General features: G+C 35.2%; 1 protein-coding gene across 3 annotated transcripts in view; it reads left to right on the top strand.

Annotated features, from left to right (window-relative positions):
• Pik3cb (phosphatidylinositol-4,5-bisphosphate 3-kinase catalytic subunit beta) overlaps positions 1-26,836 on the top strand; it is a 149,219-nt gene that overhangs the window by 82,069 nt on the left and 40,314 nt on the right. For all 3 annotated transcript variants that reach the window (XM_063249082.1, XM_063249080.1, XM_063249081.1), the window contains exons 7-12: positions 2,726-2,896; positions 4,094-4,171; positions 16,577-16,828; positions 18,144-18,240; positions 21,944-22,074; positions 24,718-24,768. In XM_063249082.1, the coding sequence (XP_063105152.1) occupies positions 2,726-2,896; positions 4,094-4,171; positions 16,577-16,828; positions 18,144-18,240; positions 21,944-22,074; positions 24,718-24,768 (780 nt within the window). The remainder of the gene's footprint in view (positions 1-2,725; positions 2,897-4,093; positions 4,172-16,576; positions 16,829-18,143; positions 18,241-21,943; positions 22,075-24,717; positions 24,769-26,836) is intronic.

Genomic DNA, 26,836 nt, shown 5'->3' with positions numbered 1-26,836 from the left:
CACTAGCGAAACAGTGAGGTACTTATACATGGGTGCTTGATTTATTTCACTTAAGCTTATGGCCTTAGGTGCATCCATTTTCCTAGAAATGTGTTGAGCATATCCTTCTCTGTGGCAGAGTAGTGCTGCTTTCTATTAAAGAAACCCACATCTTCTTTATCCACTCACCAGTTGGGGGCCACTTGGCTATTAGGAAGTTTCCCAGGCTTGGCTATCACAAACTGTGCTACTGTAAACATATGGGTGTGCGTATATTGCTGTGCCCATACTTTGTAGTTTTTTGTTTAGTACATTGATGTGTAGTGTCAAATGTGTTTTTAAAAAATGTGCTTTTTGTTCTTTGATCCTTTCTTTCATGTGCCAGAATTGAATTCAGGACCTTGTGCTTGCCAGGCAGGTGGTTTGTGCCACTGAGCTGTATCTCTGACCAAACAGCCTAATTTTGTCTAAGAGTGCTGCAGATCTTTCTAGGACTTGCCTTTTGCTCAGCCACCAGACATTGTTATTCATAAGTAAAGCATTATGCTGTGTCTGAACTTCATCAGGAAGTGCTAGAAACTGTTGAAAATGAAGAGCGTGAGCCATGATGTAATTCCCCACTTTTGTGACCTTTGAAGATACTGTCTTAATTTTTTGCTTCTTTCACTGGCAGAGAGAGCTTGTGGACAGTATAATACAATGAAACTGAATGACTAAACATTTTGCTTCTTGAACAGAGAACTGTGTAAAACCAGATGTTGCACCCACCTTGCAAGGTCTCCTATCACTAGTAATTGAAACCACTTTTTCGGGTTTTATGTCTTGTGACAGAAAAGCCTCTATCACAGCATTATAGATATCTATCCCTATGTCTCAGGTGAGGATACCATTTTCACCAGCCCATGGTATTACAACCACATGATGACAATTACTACTAGCCTTGCATAATTATTTATATTTGTACTTTCATGCAAATACATAGACCAGCAGGCTACCTTTTATAAGTCAGTGGTGTGCTGCTGACTAATGTTATTTACCACTGCAGGATTTGATTTTTAGCAGTATTTCTGCCATATAGCATCCCAGGGGTGTTGCTTTTTGTTGTTGTTGTTTGGGAGGGCGTTGTTTGAAGACAAGGTCCAGCTTTGCTCAAACTCCTCTTGGCAGTCTTGCTGCTTCAGCTTCCCTAGTGCTGGGATTACAGGTGTGCGCCACCAAACCCAGCGTTTTGCATAATTTTATCCTTGTTGGGTAAATCATGAGAAAGGAAATTATTCTCAGACAACATGATCATTTTGATAAAAGTGCCTGTCACATAGGGGCTTATCATATTTTGCTATGAACAGTAAAATTTGATAGCTGGTAGCTGTCAGGTGATTTTTTTTTGAAGATAGTTTTAAAAACAAAGACACTGGAAATGAAACTTCCTCTTTTTCCATTCAAGAAACTCTTTTCTTTCAGTTTCACCAGGTTTAGTAGCTTTTTTGTCAAAATGCTGTCTCACACTTGATTAGAAGCAACACTGTGGGGTTCGGGGGGAGTGTTTTTGTTACCAGGAATCAAACCCAGGACCTGGAGCTTGTCAGGCAGGCACTTGTGCTGCTGAGCTGTATCTCTGGCCTGACACTTGACTGGGACACACAATGTTTTTACTGCACAGAATTAATGTAACACTTTCCAAGAGTGTTTAGTTATTACAAAGGACTCTGTCTAGGCCTCTTGAAAATGATCTTCCACTATCTGTTCTCAGTTTGCTTTTTTGCTTTAGGTGATTTTCGGTGTTCAAGACCTTTTCTTTTCGTCTATTAAACAGGCTCTCACTATAAAGTTCACGCTGGTGTTGAATTAATTGTGTAGTTTAGGCTGGCTTTGAACTTCCAGTGGTCCTCTTGTCTGAGCCTCCTAGGTGCTGGGATTGCAGGCATGTGCCATCGTGCCTGGCTTCTTGATCTAGTTTTCATAAATTCTTCACATGACTAAATATAATGCTGCAAATTCAAATATGGGGACAGCACAACATTAAAACACATTAAAAATGTCCCATTCTCTTAATTAGAACATCTCTTTGCTAAATCTTAGATATTAAATGATAATTTTTCATAAGAAAAGTTAAAACCAAACTCTTGTATTGATAAGAAGGGAATCTATTAAAATCACAGCCAGTCTAAACAAATATATCTATATATCCTTGAGAGCATGCTGACTGGCCATGCAAAGCCTGGGACAAGTCCTGGCTTGTGACCTCATTGTTGAGTGCACTACCCCATTCTTAGCATGCAGCATGGCCTCTATGTGCAGTTACCTGATGCTTCTGGGGCAGCTTGGCTTGAATGCTGACAGAGCATTCTGTATGCCCACTGTAGCATACGTGCTATAGTTCGCCACCACTAGGCTAAAGTTAGGAGTCAGATAAGTTGACCTGTCTTAAATTGAGATCTTACAGATGCTAAGTGTATAACTTAACCCTTCTTAGTTTCATTTCTTTAAGATGTTGTGAGGCCAACCTTAAAAAATTTGTAGGGCATTGTGAAGATCAATGTGAAATTATGCATCAAGTTCAGTTGTTAGATTCTTAGACATTCAGTTAATGCTAGCTATTTAATGTATTGTTAAGTGATCATATTCCTGATACCTTGTTGAATAAGATGTGCTTGTACAGTGCATTTACCACACTACTATTCAAATTGATTTTATTCTGTCAGTGTGTTTGCTTGAAAGTCTGCACTTCCCCCTTATTGTCCCCCAGTACATCCGGAACTGTGTTGTAAACAGGACCCTGCCCCATTTTGTGCTTGTGGAATGCTGCAAGATCAAGCAGATGTATGAGCAGGAAATGATTGCCATAGAAGCTGCCATAAATCGGAATTCATCTAACTTTCCTCTTCCTTTACCACCAAAGAAAACACGAATTATTTCTGTAAGTTTCATGTGTGAACCTTGTAATTGTAGATGGCATGTGATTTTTTGTTAGGTTATATACTGAGTGTTGCACACATTTCCATATACTCACTTCTACTTCTGTGAAAACCAGTGCATATTTACCAAAAACTGATCACCCATTTAAAAAATAAATCACAGACTACTATTTTAACTTGCTCAAGTTACAGATACTATAAATATGCCATTTATGTGTTTTTCATACCAGAAACATGCCATCAAGTTAGAGATTGTACCTTAAACCTACAACTTCAAAGAGCAGTTTGAGACATGCTAATTGAAAAGTGAGATGCACAGAAATAGTTGGTTTATTAGTATTTCATTTCTGGCAGCCTTACTAAAGTAGTGTTTTTAATATGATATGCCTACATTCTTTAGTACTCAACTGCTTTACCACTTTAAACATGTCTCATTGGTACCTCTTTAAAATACATAAGGTGTATATGCAAGTTTGTGTTCATTCGAATAGTTAATACATTTCTGTAAGTTACTCAATCTTTACAAATTGTTTACTTAACTACTTGATATGTCTGTGTTGGTGCAATTTTAGTGTATAGTATTACATAGTTTGTGTCGAATTGTATATAGTATATAGTATTATATATACTATATGCTATTTTAGTATACAGTATTATACAGCATATGTCAAAGTAAGCCCATCTGTGTTACCACAAATAGCTTATCCAAAGTATATATATATATATATTTTTTTTTAAAGACACAGTCTTGCTCTGTAGTCCATGTTAGCTTTGAACTCACTATGTAACCCAGGCTGGCCTTGAACCTGCTGCAGTCCTTCTGCCTCAGCCTCCCAAGTGCTGGGATTACAGATGTATTCCAAAGTTTTAAATACTATTTGTTGGTGCTTGGGAGGAGATGGTTTGGAATGAGTTTAGGGCGTCGTGGATGCTAGGCTAACACTCTGCTACTAAGCTACACTCCCAGCCCATTGATAATTTTTATTTTAGTGATTTCGTGGTACATGCTGCCTATGTTTTGCTTTGAAAACCAAGATCTTGTGGCTATAATGCTTAATTTAATATATATGATTTTCACTTGTTAGTTCAGAGCTGCTTTCACAATTTTCCAATGTACTTGAGGATCTAGAGACAGTTTCATTGGTGCTAGGGAATATTCATTTCTTTTATTTAAACGCCTCTACCTAATTTTCTTTCAGCATGTTTGGGACAATAACAAGCCTTTCCAGATTGTTTTGGTTAAAGGAAATAAACTTAACACAGAAGAAGCTGTAAAAGTGAGTATTTTAAAAAATTTTTGTGTTGCTGAGCACAGAAAAAATGTAATATGGCTTCCTAAAAGAAAAGAGATGACTTGGGGCTGGGGGTTTAGCTCAGAGGTTGTGAGTTTGATCCCCGGTAACCCCCCCCCCAAAAAAAAAAAAAAAAAAAAAAAAGAAAGTAGATGGCTACATTATAGATCATAAGTTGTTACATAAAAGGATTTATTACACAGCCACATCAGATCCAAGATAGTATTTTGCCTTAAAATGTAAAGAATGCATTTTTTCTTATTTTGCTGGGCAGAAGATTAAGAGACCAGTTTTACGATCTGAGAGAGGTTCACTTAGTTTGAAATATTTGTTGGCATGAAGTTATATCCCTGGGCACCTTGTCAGAAATTACTAGTCCCTTGCTTTGTTGCATGAGTAGTAAATATTTTTTAGGATCATGAGTATTGGGGAATGGAGATACTAGGTCAAAGAATATAAAAATCAGGTAATTTGGATGAATAATTCTAAAGAGCTGATGTATAGCAAGAGATCTGCAGTTAATAATAGTATATTATGTACTAGAAGTTCAATGATAAATTTTTGGGTATTCTCACTAAGGAAAAAAGGTAACTGTGTATGGTGATAGATATGCTAATTTATTTGATTATAGTAATCACTTCACTAGCATCAAGATAGGGTGTGGGTAGCTCATACACCCGTAATCTCAGCTACATGGAATAACAAGGTAGAAGATCACAAGTTCAAGATCAGCTGGGCAAGAGCATTGGAGACCCTGTCTGAAAAGGATAAAATGGGTGGTAATATAGTTTGGTGGAACAGTGCATGCTAAGCATGCCGGAGGCCCTGAGATCAATCTCCAGCATCTCAAATAAAATAAAGCAAGCAGATGGACATTGTGATGCACACTTGTAATCCTAGCACTTGAGAGCCTGAGGCTGGAGGATCACTCTGAATTTGAGCCCAGCATGGATAACACAGTGAGTTCAAGGCCTGGCTGAACTATGTAGTGAGACCCTATATCAGAAAAACTAGCAAACAGTAGTCAAACAAAATGCTGTACACTCTAACTGCATGTAATGATAAAATAGTGTTTGAGTAGCAGTCATTAAAATAAGAGGTTTGGTCTTCAAGTCTCAAATAGATGTGTTTGGTTTTGTTCTATTCTGTTGTATTTTGTTTTGTTTTTGCAGTGTGGGGGATGGAACCCCCAACCTCTGCACTGAGCTTAATTCCCCATCCTGTCTGCCCCTTTACTTATTGATTGATGGGGTTTTCCTACATAAGCTTGAACTTGGGATCTTCCTACCTCAGCCTCCCAGAGTGCCGTGATTACAAGTTTTGTTACCACACCAGACATTAGATTTTGATTTCTAATGGGTGTGTTTGGGGCCCATTAGCCTGTGTTTTCTATTTTATTAGTAGTTTTGTATTGATCTTTTAAAGGTTTCTTGTTGATTTTTTTTTTTTTTCAGTTGTAAAAGGATAACATGAGCTGGGTATGGTAGTGCATGCCTGTAATCCTGGCACTCAGGAGGCTGAGGCAGGAGGATCACCACAAGTTTTAGGCCAGACTAAGCTACATAGTGAGTTCAAGGCCATCCTGAACTACCCAGTCAGACCCTGTCTCAGAAAACCAAAACAGACAGACAAATAAAAGATAATACAATTAAGAAAAAGGTACTAATGGGTCTGAGGATATAGCTCAGTGGCACAGCACATGGCTGGCAAGCGCAAGGTCATGAGTTTGATTCCTGGTCCCCTCCCAGCCCCATCAACACGTGCTAATATTAATTTCTCCTTTCCATCTTCTTACTATCATAAGGGATTCAAACTCAGCAAGCCTTGTGGATGACTCCTATGTTTATACAGATGCACAAGTGTGTACGTGTTTACATGCTTACAGGCATTGAAGTTTTCCTTTATATCTTTCATTGCTAATTGATTTATTGACAAGGAGATGATGCTGTATACATTTTTCTTTCATATACATTATTCTATAATCTTATCACTTTTAATACATCTTGGACATTCCTGTGGATTAGTAAATATTTGGTAGAGTTCGTTGGAGATTTCCTCCTTTTTCGAGACAGTCTTTTGCTATGTAGTGTGGTTGACCTTGACCATGCTGTAGCCTCAGCCTCCTTAATTCAGGGATTACACGCATGTGTCAGATGTAGTCAAATGTACCTTTAGTTCATATTTAAATATGTATATCAAATGATTTCTGTGTATAAATGTACCAACTGGAAATTCCTACTTGTTTCACTTTGTAAATCATCATGTCTTTCTTCTGGAGCCAATAGCCTACACAGGCATTCTACCACTGAATTATACTCTCAGGCTTGAAGACAACTTTGTACTTCTGTAACTCTTCTGTAGTTGGTATTTTTCCCAGCCATTTACTGTTCTTCAGTTTATTGCTTAAGGTCAAAGAAAGGTGAGTGTGGCAGCACACACATGTCATCCCAGCACTTGGGAGGTGAGGCAGAAAGATTGCCAGGAGTTCGAAAACAATCTGGATTATATCATGAGTTCAAGGCAGGGTAAATTACATAGTAAGACTGTCTAATAATAATAGTAAGCAAAAAAGATCAAACAAGCTTTCACTATATAGTTTTTCTTGAGCATTATGCTTTATTTCTTTGGCAGCAGCAAAATACCTAAAATAATTGATATTTCATGTTTATAGATTTTGCCAATTTCTGTCAACTGTCAATTTGGCTTCTGTTCTAGAACCTCTAGTACAATTTTAAACAGAAGTAATAAGAGTAGATGGGTTTCTCAGGGTTTCTCAGGGTTCTCCAGAGAAACAGAACCAATAGGAGATGGACATAAATACAAACATACATATGCATGTGGTGGGTTAACTTTCCATTTTTAGGACCAAATACCTGAGATCAATAGTTTAAATGGAGGAAAGGTAGGTCTTGGCTCACACTTTCAGCCCATGGTCACGGCTTTGTGGTTTATGGCCCTGTGGTGAGGCAGAATATTATGTGGACTAAGCCTTCCACACCTCAACTCTGAGGGGTGGAGAAGTCAAAGCATAGCATGTAGAGATAGATACATATCACATATAAATAAAAATACATGGATGTAGACAGCTAGCTATTATAAGTTACTGGTTCATCTCACATGATTATGAGAATGAGCATGCCCCCCTAACAGAGAGTCAGCTGTAGCACCCTGTATGGTCCAGTTCTCTTCCAAATGTCCCACCGATGAGTACATGCACAAAGCTATTTGGGGACATCTAGATAGAAAACATAACACCAACTTTGTATTTGTGAAATAAGCTTGGCTTGATAAAGGTACATTAGCCTTGTATTAGAATAATGTTGACCTTAAAATGAATTGAACTTTTCCCTTCTCTATTTCTTAAACAAGTTTATGTAATATTATCTACTCTTCCTTTGTTAAATGTTTAATTGTCATTTAACATTGAACCTTGAGTTTTCCTTGTGGGAATGTTTTTAATTAGAAATCCAAACCAGGTATAGTGGCACATGCTTGTAATCCGAGCACTCAGGAGGCTGAGGCAGGAGGAACATTGTGAGTTTGAGACCAACTTGGGCTACAGAGTGAATTCAAGGCCAGCCTAAACTGCATACTGAGACCCTGTCTCAAACAGACAAAACAAAACAAAAATCTAATTTTTTCAGTGGGTACATGGGTAATCATATTTTCTATTTTGTGTCATTTTTGATAATTTTTGTCTTTCAATAAGTTTGTTTAACTTGTTAAATTTATTTGCAGGAAGTTACTAATAGCTCTTTATATTAACCTATTCCTGTGTAAGAACTAGGAATTTAGCAGTTTTAAGACAATAGTTATTACTTGAACATGCTCTTATATAATGCCAGCACTCCTAAGAGGCTGAAGCAAGAGGCTGGTGAGTTGAGACACAGCCTGGACAATTTAGCAATTTAATGAGACCTTATCTCAAAATAAAAATAAAGAGACCTGGGAGTGTAGGTCAGTCAGATAATCAGATTTCCTAAGTAGAAATAAACAGTCTTAATGACTTGTTCTAAAATGACAATTTGACTATTAAATAGTGACTTTTCAAAACAAATGTCTTCAGAATATACAGGTTCTCTTTTTTTTTTCAAATCCCAAGTTAGATTGATTATCTTTATTGTTATTCTTCCAGCGCATGTTCTGGAAGTTCACAGCTAGCGAAGGACTTTTCCAGCCCATTATATTTGAGGTTGTTTGAGTTTTATAGCCAGTTTATCCATAATAGTACTTTATTCCTTATTTCTTTAATTTTGCCAGAAACTTGGAAGTTTATTTATAACTAACATTTGTTGTTTTGTTTTAAAAATAGTATTAAAAGAAAGTATTTGCTTTAGCTGAGCATGGCTGCACACATGCATAATCCCTGGGAGACCAAGGCAGTAGGATTGCTGTGAGTTGGAGGCCAGCTTAGGCTTCATAGTTAGCTCAAGGACACCCCAAACTACATAGCAAGACCCTTTCTCCCAAACAGTAAGATGGAAATAAGTGTGCATGCATGCACACGTGTGAAATTTAGCTAAGATGTATTCAGCACTTACATAGTGGCTTCTTGCTTTAGTTCTCAAAAATTGTCAAATAATAAAAGGTACTAGCATTTTTAAAAATCTAAGTTAATTGGTACGGTTTAGGTGTATATAATGACAACATTCATTAAAGGAATTTAATCTGTACATGATATATCTTCATCCCCCCACCCTGTGTCCCTCCTCTCCTGTCAAGCTCCCTTCCCTTTACCATTCACAAAGCTTGATTTTTCATATTATCCTTTGTTTCTTATATGTTCTTTCCCTTCTTTCCCCCCTTTCCCATCTTTAGTTCTCTTTTCCTTTTGAACAGTTTCTTCCTGCTTCACAATCTTTTGTGCATTTTTGTTCTTGTTTACATTTTTAATTTCTTACATCAGAAAAATAATGCAGTATTTATATATATGTGTTTTATTTATTTATTTATGGTAATGGTCTCAAGGTCCTTCCATTTAGCTGTAAATTAGACCCTCCAAATTCAAAGACTCAATCCAAAAATGGGCATCTGAGATGAATAGACACCTTTCAGAAGATGTTCAAATGGAAAATAAATATATGAAAAATGTTCAGCACCACTGATCATTCATGAAATACAAGTTTAAAAAAATGAGAAAGGCTAGTATCAAAAAAATCAAGAAATAACAAATGCTGGAGAGGCTGTGGGGAAAAAAGAATCCTTCTCTGCTGTTGGTGGGAGTGTAGATTGGTACAGCCACTCTGGAAATCATTGTGCAGATTCCTCAAAAATTAGGCTTACTAGTCCTAGAATTTGACTCAGCTATTCTCCTTCTGGGTATCTTCACAGAAGAATTAAAAGCATTGTACTACAGTAATATATGTGCATGCATGTTTTTTAGTGGTACGACTTGTAACTGCTACATCTTGAAGCAACTTAAATGCCCATTAGCCAGTGAATGGATAAAACAAAAATGTGGTCTTTAATATAATGGAGTATTTCAGTAATCAGCCATAATGAGAGATAAAATGGAGACTCTTACAGATGCTAGCCTTTTTAAGCTCAGTAATTTATTATAAATGGCTTGTCTTTGTACCAAACCTTTGAAACTATATTCAATTTTTTGCTGTGATTTTTCTAAATGTACTTAATTTGAATTCCATATAAATGAGGTGGCACATTTATCTCTTGTAAGGTCACCAAGAGTGAGAAATGTCATTTTGTCCTGCTACTCCTCTTTTTCAGTTTGCTACACAACAGATGCAAAATATGTTTTTTGTTTTTTGTTTTTTGTTTTTTTTTTTGAGATAGGGTCCCTATGCAGTTCGGGCAGGCCTTGCGCTCACTTTGTAGGTGAGGCTGGTCTCGAACTTGCAGTGATCCTCCTGCCTCAGCCTCCCGAGTGCTGGGATTACAGGCATACACCACCACGCCCGGCCTAAAATATGTGTCATATGTTTGTTTTATTTATGATTTACCTCATCATGTGTCTTAAATGATTCAATGCAATCTCTCTCACTTTCTCTCTCCCTCTCCCTCCACACAGTATGTACAATTTTGACTTTTAAAAACATAATTGAGGATATTTAATTGACAAGAAATAAGAAAAAATGTTAATAGCATGTTTTCCAGTAAATATTTATAGTATAAGACCTTGTATAATTAATTTCATGTTGAGGGCTGTGTCTGGTTCTCTGATTGCTGTAAGATTTGTGGACAAAGCCAAAGGGAGACTTGAAACTTGTAATTTTATGAGTTTGTAGTTTATGATACTAGAAGTTGAGAGAAAGTTTGAATTTTTTGAGACAGGATATCACTATGTAGTTCAGGCTGGTCTTGAACTCACTATGGAGCCCAAGCTGGCCTCAAACTTGAGTCCTTGTGCCTAAACCTTCTAAGTGCTGGTGTTACAGAATGTGTGCCATCATGCTCATCTGAGAGGAATGTTTAATAAATCCTTAGGACTGGAGGTAGGGGTGCATGCCTGTGTTCCTAGCATTTGAGAGACTGAGGCAGGAGAAGTGTTGCACATTTCAGGTCAGTTTAGGCTACATAGTGAGCTTAAGGTCAATGTGAGAACTGTCTCAAAAAACCAAAACAAAACAAACAAAAAATAATACTGGGAAGGAGACACAATGAAAGATGTAAGCACCACACCACTTCCAGCATCATTATAGTAGGCTAAATAATATTTTACTAAAATAACTGGCTACATAACTGACTTTCACACGAAGTATAATACTGATAAGTTATTCTATGAGACACCAAGCTAGTTCAGTCTAAGTGTTGTACTCAGCCATATGATGGCTTATCTTTAATTGGACAATCGTATTTTAACTTTATGTATAAAGAAGTAAATATACTGTGTATTCTCCAGGAAATTTCATATGTGTACTTGTACTCAAAACTGGGTTTAGGGTAGGATTAGACAACAGACACTTTATTTGTTGAAGGGCAGTATATAGTGACACTAGGGAGAGTTAAACTCATATTATGGATATGAAGTTTCCAAGCAAGAGTCGCAATGTGAATAGATAATATTCTTAACCTTTCCTTGCTTTCATGGAGATGTATGAATTGCTAGGTGCTCATGAAATAAGCTGCATTTTTTTGAAAATAAAATACTCCTGAAACCCCTCTGTTCTACCCTAATACATATTCTGTGCTCAATATGCTCCCTACCAACCCCATTCAGGGTTACTTCATTATTAGTAACAGTCACAGTGCTGTAACTATTTGGTGTTTTGTTCTGATTTTTGTATTAGATACATAATTTGATCTTTGGTTTTTTGAATTTTATAATTTGGTCTTCTGAATGACCTATTCTTTTTACAGATAATAGTGAATAATGAAATAGCATTTCATTACTCCAATGTTTTGTGACACAGACCTGGCCAAATATGTAATTCTTTTGAGGCTGAGGATATAACTCAGTGGTAAAGCACTTGCCTAGCTTCATCCAGAGGAACACCCAAGTAAATAAATACGTGTAGAGCCGGGGATTTAGCTCAGCAGCATAAGTGCATGCCCAGCAGGCTCAAGGTTGTGAGTTCAATTCCCAGTACCAAAATTAAATTAAATTAAAATTAAAAAAATATATATATTATATATGAATTTTATATATACATTATATAATATATGCTATAAATATATAATGTATTTTTAAAAAATACATATATACCCCAGAAGAAGGATGTTTGAAATTTTTTTTGTATTGGAAGGTATGCTAATTATCTCATAAGTAAGTAGCAATAAAAAATGTCGCCGCCCCCGAAAGTGCTTTAGTGCTTTTGTTTTATTTTTTATTTTTTATTTTAAAGAGATTAAGACAAAAGAGGACATAACAAAGCAGATAAGATCAGAACAATGCAAGCAACACAGCATTTTACCACAAGACAAACCATAATTAACAGTAACTACTAGAATGTCTCTTTCTTTGAAATAGTTGAGCATAACTTCATATACAATAATACCAACATAACAAAACAGTATAAAATCATTCAAGAGAATGAAAGCATTACAGGGCTTTCTGAACTAAATAACAGAGAATGAACAATAGCTACTATATTATCTCATTTTCCATAGAAAATTTGTTTATACTATCGCACATAATAATATCCAATAAGATATAATATGATAGAACCAATGGAAACAGAGGAACAAAAGCATAGTAAGACCACAGAGTAAGTCTTGTTTTCTTCAAAATAGCTGTTTGTACTATCACAGATAATAAAATTAAACCAGGATAAAACCATTCCAGTTAATGAATGCAAACATTATAAGGCTTCAAAACAGTAAAATGGGGAATCATGATTACCACATACTTTTATGTATTCTTACCATTTCTTACACTAGGGAGACTGTACAGTATTTATACATGTGAGTTTATTTCACTTATGAGTATGGTCTCAAGCTGTGCCCGTTTATTTATAAATATCTCAATGTGATCATTCTTTATAGCTGAGTAGTACTTCATCCTCTAAAAATACCACAACGTTTTTATCCATTCCTCAGTTGATGGACACTTCGGTTGTTTCCAAGATCTGGCTATTACAAATTGTGCTGCTATAAACATGGGTGCACATATATCACTGTGGTGTGATGCTTTCAGTTCTTCTGGGAATATGCCTAGAAGTGGAATAGCTGAAACAATGGGACTTCCAATCCCAGCTTTTTTGAGAAATCTCCAGACTGAGCTCCACAGTGGTTGCCAGTCTGCACTCCCAACAGTGCAGGAGAGTTCCTTTTCCCGCAGCCTCTCCAGCATTTGCTGTTGGTAGTTTTCTTGATCCTGGCCATTCTTTCAGGAGTGAGATATAATGTCAGTGTGGTTTTAATTTGCATTTCTCTAATGACCAGTGATGATGCACAAGTGCTTTGGTTTTAGAATAAAATAAGAAACTTGGAAGCTTTTTAAGAAAAACATTGTAACTCTTCTAAAACACTGTGTTGCCTGTTGTCAGTATGGAAAACATGACAATAAAAAGTTTTTAATAATGAGTGAAGCATAAGAAATGGTTCTACCAGAGAGATAATAATTTGACATATGAATTGGTCAGTCATGGCACTGGTCTTCCCAGAGACATTTGGCATGTAGAAAGAAGCAGGCAGGCAGAGTGGGGATTAGGTAAGTGTGACAGGAGAGATGGCACTTGGAGAGAGTTGTGGTGAGAGTGAAGGCAAACAGGGCAGTTAGGAAAGTAAAGGAGTGGGTGCTGCTTACTGAAATAAAAGCCTTCATCAGGACAGATTTTCTTGTGGAGTTGAAAGATACAGTGATTGGAGAGGGAGATGTGAGGACTAGTAATTTGGACGTGGAAGGCATGAAGAAGTAGAATTCAGGATGTAACTGTGCTGAGGGAAAGCAGAGGAAGTACCAAGTGGGAATGTTTGAAGCAAGGAATTCAGAAGTAGGATTCTGGCATACAAACCCTTGTCTCACCACTCAGTGATATTTTTTAGATGTTCTTCAGACCTAAGAGAGCAATTGCCGGTTGTATGAAACTCAAAAACCTATACCACTTTACTTAGGATTCCCTAGCTATTTTTTTATTTGTTTTATATTGTATTGTATTATATTTATTTTTGTCTTTTTGAGACAGGGTCTCACTGTGCAATTTAGGCTGGTCTTGAGCTCACTTTGTAGCCCATTCTGGTCTTGAACTCACAACGATTCTCCTGCCTCAGCCACTTGAGTGCTGGGATTACAGGCGTGTGCCACCATGTTTGGTATAACAATGGTGGGGCCATTCTAACCACTGATAAATATAAACTCTTATCTGTTGTGTGCTTTCATGTTACTGGGAAGGAAAAGAAAAATTATGTATCTGAGACAGCAACTGCAATAACTTTGTGCTATTCCTCCTACTTTATAATTTTATTAAGTATCACTTATTACCATCTTATGTACATCTTAAGCTGCTTTGCTTAAAGTTTTCTGTGTCTTATTTCATTTACACACCACCACAACTTTCTGAGGTAAGTTCATATATTCTGATTTTTTACAAATCAACTTTGCTGTGTGTGGTGTGCACACTGGCAGTCCCAGAACTCAGGACCCTGAGATGGGAGGACTGTTGCCTGTTCGGAGCCAGCTTGGGCTAAAAAGTGAAATGCACAGTGAACTGTGTCTCAGAAAGACTAAAAGTTAATAACAAGTGGACCTAATGCAGTGACATGTTGTGCTTTTTGAGAGTGTGGGGGTAACTGGAAATTGAACTCATGACCTTGCGTCTGCTAGGCAGGCACTTGTGCCACTGAACTTTATTCCCAGTGGGAGCGGGGGCATATTTTATTTTTGAAGATTTCTCTAAATGTGACAACACTCTGATGATTAGCTATTTCTGCTTGCTTTGAAGAAAATAATATTCTGTGGGTTTGATAAACCACTAATTTTTATCTAGAAAGCAAAGAAGCTAGGAAAATGAGTAATAAAGTGTGTATTAAGATGGCTCCTTTTAGCCAGGTGTGGTGGCATATGTCTATTCCCATCTACTCAGGAGGCTGAAGCAGGGAGATCACTTGAGTCAAGGTACTTGAAACCAGCCTGGCAGTGTAGCAAGACTCTGTCTCCAAAACAAAACAACACAACTTTCTGTCACTTCTTTTGTACCTTAGGGTCAGTCTTGGCTGTTAACAATGTTGGTGTCAGTTTCTCATATTTAAATCATTTGAAAATAGTATATGAGGTAGATTTAAAGATTTCCTGAAAGTTGGGAACATCTCTGTAAAGTTCAGAGAGTAATACTTATAGTCTTCCCAGACTAAAAATGAGTGTATAGGGACATGGACTTACGTAAAGGTTACTTAACGCTGTAGGTACTCATGCTGGTAACACGGAGGAAAACTTAAAAGATGTTTCTGTTTTTGTTTTGTTTTTTGTTTTTTAAGGCCTTCTACCACTTTACTGAAGCAGTACAGAAATGAGTTATTCCTGAAAGGTTGTTTTTAAAATAATACCAAGAAGTCATATGTTTTGGATTGATTGAGGACATTTTGACATTTTCTGCATATATGTCTTAATTTATGGCATTCTGCCATTTTATGACACCTGTTAGAATATTAATTTTAGAATATTTTTAAGATAAAGTCAAAATTATTTAAGGAATGACAAATCAAAAGTACTTCTGTTATCCTAATAATAATTACTTTTATTAGTATTTTTTGTGCATATGATCACAAAGTGAGTATTTTTAATAGTATTTTGAGTTACTCTATTCACTTAAGATCACATCATAAATCTGTTTTCCCATTGTACAGATTTCATGATGGATTGACAGAAACAAAATGCTAAGGAGGTGCTGGTGCCGTTTACACAGTCCCAGCACTGGGGAGGCTGGGGGGGAAGATCACTTCAAGTTTGAGAGCAACGTAGGAGTACATAGTGAGTTCAAGTATGGCTTGAACACATAGCAAGACCGTCTCAAAAAAGAAAATAAGTAAAGACAAGCCTAAATAATTCCACATAAAGTTATTTATTATGTAAATACTTGTTAATGGTGTATGCTAATGTCATATTTGGATAAAGTGATATAAAAAGTTTTGATCTTAAAAGTATATCATTGGGTCAATCTCTGTATTTTAGTACTATACTGTTCTTAGTTATGCTTTTGGTGCTCACTTTTAAATTAGTGATAATTAAGGCATTTAAAAAATCTGTAGAGATGACCAAATAGTTTCGCCTTACATCATCCTGGATGTGGGGCTTTAAAATAAAACATGAAGGACAATGATCATAAATACATGTAATCATTGATTTGGACAGAATTTCTTGGCTCTTATCAGGACAGATTCACAGATTATTTAGAAGTGGAAAGAAATGGAGCTTTTTTTTTTTTTTTTTTAAAAACATTGGTGCCTTCTTACCCATCAGGTTTTTATTTACATTTATACTGTACAGTAAGACAAAGCTCCAGTTAAAACTCTACTAGTAGTTTTTTGAGGTTTTGTTATTTTGATTTTTTGAGACACAGGGTCTTGCTATGTATTTCAGTCTGGCCTTAAACTCACTGTGTAGTCCAGGTTGGCCTTGAACCTGCAATATTCCTCCTCCCTCAACCTCCTGGGTGCTGGAATCACAGGTGTGTACCATGGTACCTGACTCTTCTTGTACTTTTTGTGACTTGTGTTGTTTCTTTAGCACTGTTTCAACTAGAAGACATTCCTGGCTTTTAAGCTAGTAGGTGATTTTGTAGCTGGCTTATGCCCTAAGTGAAAAGCAAATTAAAGTAATCATAGTTTAGTGGACAGTATACTGCCTAATTATAGCCTGATAGGTCTTGTGGACAAATAGGCTCTGCAAAAGTTGGTATGCTTGTTTTCTAAGTATGCATTTCATCACTTTCCAAAGCAGAGATGTTTCAGTGGTGTATGGTAGTTTTCATTTTGTTTTCATCTCCTCCATTACAGGTTCATGTCAGGGCTGGTCTTTTTCATGGTACTGAGCTTCTGTGTAAAACCATCATAAGCTCAGAGATATCAGGGAAGAATGATCACATTTGGAATGAAACACTGGAATTTGATATTAATACTTGTGACTTGCCAAGAATGGCTCGGTTATGTTTTGCTGTTTATGCAGTTCTGGATAAAGTAAAAACAAAGAAATCAACCAAAACTATTAATCCCTCTAAATATCAGACCATCAGGAAAGCTGGAAAAGTGGTAATGTATACTAATTTCTAAAAATTGTTATATATCCTAATTTCTAAAAATTGTTATAAAAATAAATGGTTTTAAGACTGTTTTAAGTAGCTGAGTAATTTGTTTTGTAATGTTGGTCCCTAAGAATTGATTTCAAGAAGACTATTTCCATTTCTGTGTCTTATTCATGTTTTTAATGTAGGTATTCTTTTACAATGTAATACTTTATAGATACAGATAAAATGAATGAAAACATTTTAAAATAACTGACCCACAGTTTCTTTTTGCTTTTTTTGTTTGTTGTTTTGTTTTTGAGACAGGATCTCAGTTCAGGTTGACCTCTGACTCAGCAGCAACCCTCCTGCCTGAGCCTCCTGAATGCTGAGATTACAGACATGTACCACCTTGCTTGGCTGCAGTTTCTTATCTAAAATCCCAAGTGCCAGACTTGTTTGATAATTCAAAATTCTATGTATTTTTGAAAGAGCATAAATATATCTCACTCAACGTGTCTTGTGAATTCTAGGACACAAATGTATAATCAAACACATCAGCATTTGGTGTGAAATAATATACTAACTGTGGTGAATGAAGACTTTGACTACTTCCTGTCATCTTTGGTCATGTTTTGCAGTCACGTTAGTTATGAGCAAATCTTTTCCAGAGCTTCGTGGATTTTGAAATACTTGATAAAGGGTACCTATTGTCACATTTTAGTTTTTCATTTCATATTTTTTAGTCAAATGTTTTTCCTTTTTGTGAGTAATTTTTGGGTAGTGTAAATATATGACTTTTATATTTTAAAGCCTAGTTACTATATCTATACAGGTTTGTGTCTTTTGTTCCTTGGAAATGTGGCATTTCCTCTGGTTGTCATACTTTTATCTTCTAAAAAGTAGTAATGACTAAAAAAAATCATAAGGCAATTCTTATATAGAATTTTTTCTCACATTAGAATATTTAATAACTTTTCAAATATAATGTAGCCAAATTAATCTGTTAAAATATCTACATAAAAGTCCAAATAATTTGGTGGTTCCTTTTTAGAGATTCAAATAAAATTCTGTTTATTTAAATAGAGATATTGCCTCCTGAAAGCTTTTAAAACATACCTCCATAGTATGTCACATTTTATTGAAAAGTTAAAATTTCTTCTCATTTTCAAAGGCTACATAGCAAATATTCCATTGTATGAATATTTTGTTTTATTGTGATATATTGACCTGTAATGTTTCATTAACTATTATAAAAATGGTCAACATGTTTCCACATCCTGTTTTGATTTTCTTTTTTTAAATTTCCAGAACTAACTTTGAAATGGTGTCTTTTTCAACAGCATTATCCTGTAGCATGGGTAAATACCATGGTTTTTGACTTTAAAGGACAGTTGAGGTCTGGAGACATAATATTGCACAGCTGGTCTTCATTTCCTGGTAAGATTTATACTGTAATACTTCGTAAGTAGCCTTTGACATGTAGACTAGTTAATGCTTCTTTCTGATTCAGTATTCTTGTATTTTTAGTAAATAATTGATACTGTCTTTATTATTTATTCTAAAACATTTACATAGAATATTTTAATACATTCATAAAGCAGTTTATTTCTGAATATTTTTATTTCACAGATGTATTCTTGCTTTTAAACATTTTACTTTTATAGTATTTTTAAAAGTCATTCTAAGGAACAATCTCTTAAAAACAGTTTGTATTATTCATGGTAACAACAACATTCACTAAAAGGGAAGGGAAAAAAACCTTTAGAACATTAATTGGCTTTAGCTTAAATTTTGAAGTTATGTAGAGTACCTTCCACATGCTTGTATTTCTTGGATACTAACATAACTGCATCAAATGAGATAGATGGTTTTATTTTCCTTTTTTTAAACTGATGAGTAAAGAAAAGTTAAAGAGAAATAAGTTAGTAAATCTTACATAACTGTTTCACACCTAGAATTAGAATAAACGACTACTCTTTTCATTATTCCATACTGCTTTCCTAAACATTGAAACTTTTTTGTCGTAAACTTTGCATTTGTAATAGCGATTTTCTTCTTTTATTCTTCCCCTCTCATCATAGTTTATTTGGTAACATTTTGAGCTTATTTGGATTTTTAAATTATCTTGCTAGCAATAAACATTTTTAAATGCTCTTTTATTGAGTTATTCCTGGTGTATTATTTTTGAGTAATGTTATTTATTGACATGAACTCCTTACAACCATGCATGTTTATGTGTTTCATCTTCTTTTATTTCTCACCTCTATATAAATTTTCAGGAAGTTCCCTAACTATATTATTTTCCAAATATAGGAGAGATTTGTGTATTTGACACATTTAATTTTTTTTAAGAGCAAAAATACTGAGAGTAAGAAAGCTTCTGTCAGAGAGACAGACAGACAGACAGACAGACAAAATGAATCCCAAGTGATTGCCCTTGACACATTTCTTATAGAAAAACTATCTTTTCGTAAGATCATTTCAGCACTGTCCTGTCTTAAAACTCTTAATGCTAGACTTACACATGTTCTCCAGAATCACCAAACAACTCATTGGCAAACCTTAAACCTGACTTCAACTTTTAAGAAAATGTACAATTAAAGAAATGTATGATTTTAAAAAGTACAGTAAAAGCCATGCATGGTGCCACAAGCTTGTGATTCCAGCACTCTGAAGGGCTGAGGCAGGAAGATGGCAAGTTCAAGCCCAACCCGGACAGTTTACTGGCATACCAAGACCATGTCTCAAAAATTAAAAATAGGGGACATGGCTCATTGGTAGAATTCTTCCTAGCCCTCAGTTGGAGCCCCAGCATCACACACACAAAATAAATAAATAAAATAAAAATTAAAAAATAGAAGCCGGGCATAGTGGTGCACACCTGTAATTCCAGCACTCAGGAGGCCAAGGCTAGGAGTATTGCTGCAAGTTCAAGGCCAGCCTGGGCTGCATAGTGAGTTCAAGGTCACCCTGAACTACATAGTGAGAACCTATTTCAAAAACAGAAACAAAAGAAATTAGTTACCCCCCATTACCACAAAATAAAAGACAATGTATGATAAAAATACTAAGCAGATACACTTAACCTTGCATGTGTCTGCTGTAAAACTGTCATGTTTACCTCAGGCGCAAATAAGACATAAAACCCAAAGCAATCTATTATCTAGGGTCCCTAGTTTACCATTACAAAGTATATAATTGCATTTATTGGTTTTCTTTTGTATCTTTCCAGAATTCTTTATGTATCTTTCCAGAATTCTTCATGTATACTAGAAACTATAAATAGTTTTCTATTGTTTTCTCTATTCTTACACAAAACAGCGTTTTCTGATGGTGTTTTGTGTCTTAATTTTTTATATTATGTTTCTGCATAAATAACTTTTTATTGGAGACTCACTATGTGGTCTAGTCTGGCATTGAACTCACTATGTACCTTAAGGCTGGCTTTGAACCAGTGGCAGTCTTTTTTTTTTTTTTTTTTTTTTTTTTGGTACCAGGGATCGAACTCAGGACCTCATGCTTTACCAAGTGATTGCGCCATTGAGCTAAATCCCTGGCCCCAGTGGCAATCATCTTGCTTCAGCCTCCCAAGTGCTTTGACTATAGGGCCATGCACAGCTCAAGAATTGCTTTTTTTTTTTTTTTTTTTTTTTAAGTGAGGTTATTTTTGATAATTCAGATAACACCATGATAAATAACTTTGTTTATGTGCATGTATATGTCTAAGTCAAATCCCCAGAAATGGGTTTATTGAGTCAGAGAATAATTACATTGGTAATTTTTATAATTATGTATTGCTCTCTAACAAAAATTATATGAAATTTGTGGTATACCCAGGAGTGTCTTCTTATGACCTGTTTTTCCATAACTACATCTCTGTTTGAGGCCACTCCAAAAATGTTAATTTGACTTATGATAGGTTGTATTTGATAGGCCAAATAAGAGTAATTCTGCTGGTAAGTATAGGCTTTTCACTTACTGAGAAATGAGCTCTGAAAGTATATAAATAATTAGAGGGCCTTCCACAGAGGTAAAAACTGAATCTGTAAGATAAGGGAAAAAAATTTGGACAAGCAAAGGCTCAAGGATCTGAATTTGTGAAGGTTTTACAAAACCTTTATGGACAGTATGGGTAGTAATTCTGAGTATATGTATTTTATGGATATTAGGTGTAGGCAGAATAAACCTTAAATTTTTTTTTCTTTAGAATGTATAGAGAGTACAATAGTTCTAAAATCAAAATAAGAAAAGATATACTACTTTAGAGAGTGGAGGCCTTAGATTGCACTCCTAACTCCATCTTGAGTTTTCCTGTCTGTGAAATTAGAAGATTATAAGTTTCAGTGTTTTCTGATTACATTGCATTTCTAAGAGTCTGCACAAATTTGTGAATGAATGATATTTAGAGTGGTAGAAACAAAGGACAAGTTGGCTAAATAAAAGTGGTTGAAGAAGGAAAAGGAATATGATTTGATAGATGTATTATAGAGACTACCAGCTGAAGTATTTATGAGCCAGCCGTGGTGGTACATGCCTGTAATCTCAGCACTCATTAGGTTGAGGCAGGAGAATTGCTGTGAGTTTGAGGCCAACATGGGCTACACAGTGGGGACAAGGCCAGCCTGAACTACATAGCAACACCCTATCTCAGGGAGAGAAAAAAAGTAAGGATGGAAAGATGAAAAAGTAAGTCAGATATTGCAAGGTAATTAACTAGTAGCAGCAAAGATGAATGTCATTGAGGACTCTCAGATTATCAGTCTGTGTACTTTGGTGACCATGAAAACAAGATTACATGTGATTACAAAGTCTGCGTACAGGTGTAATAGTTGCCATGGGCCTCCTCATTTTGATGAATGGCAGTTCCACTTAACTTTACTCAGACCTGAGAAGTCTCAGATTTGATGAGGTAAAGTAGACGTAATGTTTGTTAACTTTTTTGTTTTAAAAAAAGAATGCAGAGTCACACTGAAATTTTATTGCAACCATGAACAGAAAACTAGATCGTTATTGGTAGCGTTGTCTGCTGAAGTTGTGTAGATGATATATTTAAGTCATTTTCATGTGAAGAAATCCATTACAGTTTTTTTCTTCGTTTTAAAAACATTTCTTAAGAATCAAAGTTATTTGCATATTTTAGATGAACTTGAAGAAATGTTGAATCCAATGGGAACTGTTCAAACAAATCCATATATTGAAAATGCAACAGCTTTGCATATTAAATTTCCAGAGAATAAAAAGCAACCTTGTTATTACCCTCCCTTTGATAAGGTAAGCTAATTATTTAAAAAGCCACTGTACATGGAATAATTGAATTATTATGTACTAGTTTTTTATGTACATAGTTTGAATTCCATGTGTCTGTTTCACTTTGTAAACTGTGTATCCTTGACGGTTTGGTTCAGTGGGAAGGTCGTAGAGCACAGAGCCTTCAAGCTCTAGTAGTTCTGACTGTCACTTAGCAGGGTGAGACGTGCACATCACTGGTGTGCAGGTTCCTCATTTAAAATGTGAGGAAATTCTAATCGTTCTGAGTTTTTTTCAGTGTAAAAAAGGTTATAAATTATTTGTAAATGAACATTTAAGTTATTTAGTGAAACATGCCGCCCAGGTTGTTGGTTCAGAGATAAAGATGTAATCACTGCTGCATTAGTTTATATTTCTAGAACACGTTTTTTATGTTGATAGTACTGTTAGTAGGACTTTTTAAGGAAGTATTTTTGTAGACTATATTAAGGACTCACATTTTAAAGTGCGTTTCCTTAGTATATAAACTGCATGTCTTGGGGATAAGAATCTGGTGGTTAAAAAGTAGGGCTGTGGTAATTTATAGGCTTACAGAACTAAATTGTCATATTTTTATATTCAAGTTTGGCATTCTTATATTAGGTACTAATTTGTATGTAAAAATCTTTGAAACAATTCTCAAAAGAAACAAAAAGTAAGAAGCTTTTAAATCAAATTTAGAACAAATTACCTTTAAAGATCAAGGCCAAAGTGTGGTGGTGCATGCTTGTGATTTCAGGATGCAGAAGGCAGAGCAGGAGGACTGCTATGGGTTTGAGACCAGACTGAGCTATATTGTTGGTTCAAGGCTAGCTTGTCCTATGTAGGATATTGTAAGAGCCTATCTCAACAAAACAAAACTACAAACAAAATTGAGGATTGATACTGATATTATACTAAATATTTTAATTAATTCACCTACGGACTTAATTGTATCTTAATGTTTAGCACTACCAGAGCTGTGTAGGTGTATGTGTGTGTATGGGGGGGGGGGTGTTGCTGGGGTCACACCCAAAGCCTTGCCCATGCTATGCACCCAGTCGATTGTAATCCTAGAGATTTTAAACAGTACGATACATATATAATCTGTGTAACTCAGTGTTCCTTCATCTTTACTTTAATTGAATTTTACCATCTATGAAGTAACTTTTCAAGTTCTTTAGAGAAGTTTTCTAACTCATAATTTATAATTAAGTTTTGTGCTTTTTTAAATAATAAAAGTTCCAAGTATGGCAAGAACCATGTATACTCTAATACACATTGAATAGAAAATGCTACATTTTGACTTTTCTGTTATATTTTTGTGATGGTTCTTTTAGAGAGAAATTTATCTAAGTCACAGCTTCTTGTGCTAATTTTATATAATGAGTATTAATATGTACAGTTATGGTATGTGTTCAGTGATCAGTATTGTTTACATTGGATACGATGAAGTGCTTTTTAGAAAATTTTAAGAAATGCAGCATCTTATGCAAGTATAAGTGGTTCTAATCTAGTGTTTTAAGAGAAGTTTTAAAAAAAGGTTTTTTTGTTTTTTGAGATACAGTTTCAGTATGTATTCCAGACTGACTTTGAAAAACTGTAGCCCAGCCTGGCCTCAAACTTGTAGCTATCCTCCTGTGTCAGCCTCCCATATCCTGAGATTATAGGCATATACCATCATGCTCATTTGTCAACAACATTTCTTTAAAAATCTATTATTTTACTGTTGCTGCAGTCATTCATATCTGGTCAATAAACTTTCTGATTGCCTTTGTAGTCTTATGGAAATTCAGGCTTGAAAATCAGTTGAAAATAGATGTTAGTCTTCATATATGCATGTATTGAGTTTCCTTTGAATACAGATATAATACCAAAAATTCCCATAAGTCCTATTCTTTTTGTTTAACTTAATGATTGTTGCTATAATTACCTGCATATATTTTCTGTTTTGTTTTTGTTTTTACTGGTCCCGTGGATTGAACCCAAAGCTTTGCATATTGCAAGGCAAGTATTCTACAACTGAGCCACTTCTCTATCCCTATTTATTTACTTATTTATTTTGTTGTTGTTGAAATAGGTTCTCACTTATCTTAACAAAAGGTTACCCAGGCCAATTTTAAAATGGCAGTTTCCCTATCTCAGATTTCTAGTAGCTGGGATTGCAGCCACGTGCCACTATGCCAACCTTGTAGTTTTTGTTTGTTTGTTTTAGTCTAGGTCTCATTATGTAGTTTAAGTTGATCTTGAACTAGTTATATAGCCCAGACTTGCCTCAAAGTTACAGCGATCTTCCCTCCTTAGATTCTCATGTTCTGGGATTACATGCCTGTACTCTGCCCAGCTTGTTTACCTGTATGTATTTTTTTAAAAATTTAACATACGTATACAAGCCACTATTTTTTGACAGGCAATCCTGGTGCTCCATAGGAGTTGCAGCCTTTTATGTAATATCATTGTTTACTTTTTGTCAAAGATTTGGAGCACTAGGGAAGTACTTTATTGCTTTTAAAATTCATGTTTTCATTATACAGCATAGAAATGCCAGACCATATATAGTTTCTTGTAGCCTTAAATACAAGCATAGTTATTTATACTTAAAATTCTACAAATAAGAGCCAAAATTTAACTGTAAATTTTTTTAAACAGATTATTGAAAAGGCAGCTGAAATTGCAAGCAGTGACAGTGCTAATGTATCAGTAAGTATTAAGATGTTTAAATGCCTTTGCTTGTACTAAAGTTGTGTGTACTATTGGGTGCTTTCATTTCACCTATGGTAAGGAAGACTGTGACTCATAGGCAAGAATAGTCTGTGACTGAGGGTAAGTATGCACATACTACTGTTTTGTCAGGTGACATCTCAGTTAATAGTGCTGAGTTGCTGATCCCCTTTCTGATACAAATGTAGGTTCAGCAGTCTGTGGTGCTGTTGGCACCCCAGTACCCTTTAGATTTACAATACATTCTTAGTGAATATTATTTAGTTGAATGAGGAAGTTGTATTTCTTTTGTGTATGAAATAGGTATAATAAGGACAAGCATCACATTAGATGTCTTTCACTTTGGAGCTCTGCCATGTTTAACATGTAGTTTCCATTCCATGATTTAATATCATTACCCCAGCTTCCTACTTTGGTATATTACAGCCAGTGGAAACACAAAACAAGACTAGAGGTGATATGCAAATCTTTGTAAGGAGACACCATTAGTAGATTTGCTTTCTTCTATTTCTCCTTAGCCAAGTCTTAGTCACATAACTATAGTAAAATACAGGGGAGACCAGGAAATCCAGTCTTTAACTGCGTGTGCTTGATTAAGAATAGGAAATCTACTACCATGGAAAAATGTAAAAGAAAATGGGTATTTTTATTCTACTTTTTATTTCTAGCTTAAGACTATTTAATTCAGATCTAGTATTCTCTTCTTTTGTCATCAGGTTACAACTTTTACGTGTCTTTGGCAAAGCTGTTGAACCTATAAAATATTAATGACATAGACGTTAGAAAACAAAAATAAAGGCAATGTGTGTATTTTTCTCATTTTCATATTATAAAAGCACTATTTAATTGTGGCTGTTTGGGAAAATACCTGGAGAAATCTCTGGTCTAGGCTCTTTTCTGCTTTGCAGTGAGAACTCTCAGAATCTTAGTCTAAGTCATCACCACTGCTTCCATACTAAGGGTTGACTGAGGAGCTCAAAGGACAACCTGGGCTACATAGTGAGCTCAAGGTCAATTGAACTTATGAAGTGAGGGCTGGGAATTTAGATCAGTGGCATCAGCGCCTGCCTGGTAGGCATGAGGTTATGAGTTCATTCCCTGGCATTACATATGAGACCGTGCTTCAAAAACAAACAAAAAGAAAATACATATTTTGATCTAATAATTTTACCTCTAGAAATCTATCCTACAAAGTACATGTATAAAGAAGTATACAAGTAAACTAGTCATTGCCACATAGTTTTAATGGAGAAAAATTAGAACTAAGCAAAACATCGATCAGAGATATCTTACGTTATAACAACTAATAGTAAGAAAGCATTTTAAAAGTGACATAGATCTGTCTACTTAAGCGAACATGACAAGATCCCCAAATGCATTAAATAAAAACTTCCTGAAGAATTATATACATAATGATGTCATTTTTAAAAAGAGGGACAGGATATTGGTATTTATATGTAAGTTTAGTATTGGTCATTACAAACTGTTTAGCTCTGGGGAAAAAAGAATGTAGATATTGTACAAAGGCTTTCATTTTTAGCTTTACTGTTTATTAATTATATTTTGTGCTTAATTTTTTAAAATAGTATACCAAATCTGGACAAATTTACTGTATCCGCAGTATCTGGGGAGCATTTTGATTTAGGTAAGGATATTGCAGAAACAGTGAATATTAATTCATACCTCTGGAGTTCAAGGAGCAATACAGTTTAACAGTTAACAAATAGAGACATTAGAATCAATACATCCCTATATATTTGTTGCCTCCTAAACATAAACTGTATTTTTTGTAATTTTTAAAGAGGGAAAAAATTTCATAACAAGAGAATTAACTTTTTTTTTAATTTTTAAAAGGCAAAAATTTCATAACAAAGTAATATGAAGGTAACAATGGACTTAAACTATAATTATCTGGTTTATAATTATCTGACAAGTTGGTAAGTGTATACTTACAATACAGTTGTTTTGTTTCATTAAATAAATCTACTTTTAAAATCTTTAGTGATACCCTCACAATGAGCTATCTATATTCCCAGCTCTCTTTCAG

Source organism: Cavia porcellus, unplaced genomic scaffold (genome assembly GCF_034190915.1).
Source record: "Cavia porcellus strain 051 isolate PalLab524CR breed Dunkin Hartley unplaced genomic scaffold, mCavPor4.1 scaffold_5, whole genome shotgun sequence".
NCBI lineage: Eukaryota > Metazoa > Chordata > Mammalia > Rodentia > Caviidae > Cavia > Cavia porcellus.
Note: the sequence above shows the minus strand (reverse complement) of the source record. Positions and strands in the feature narration are given on the sequence as shown.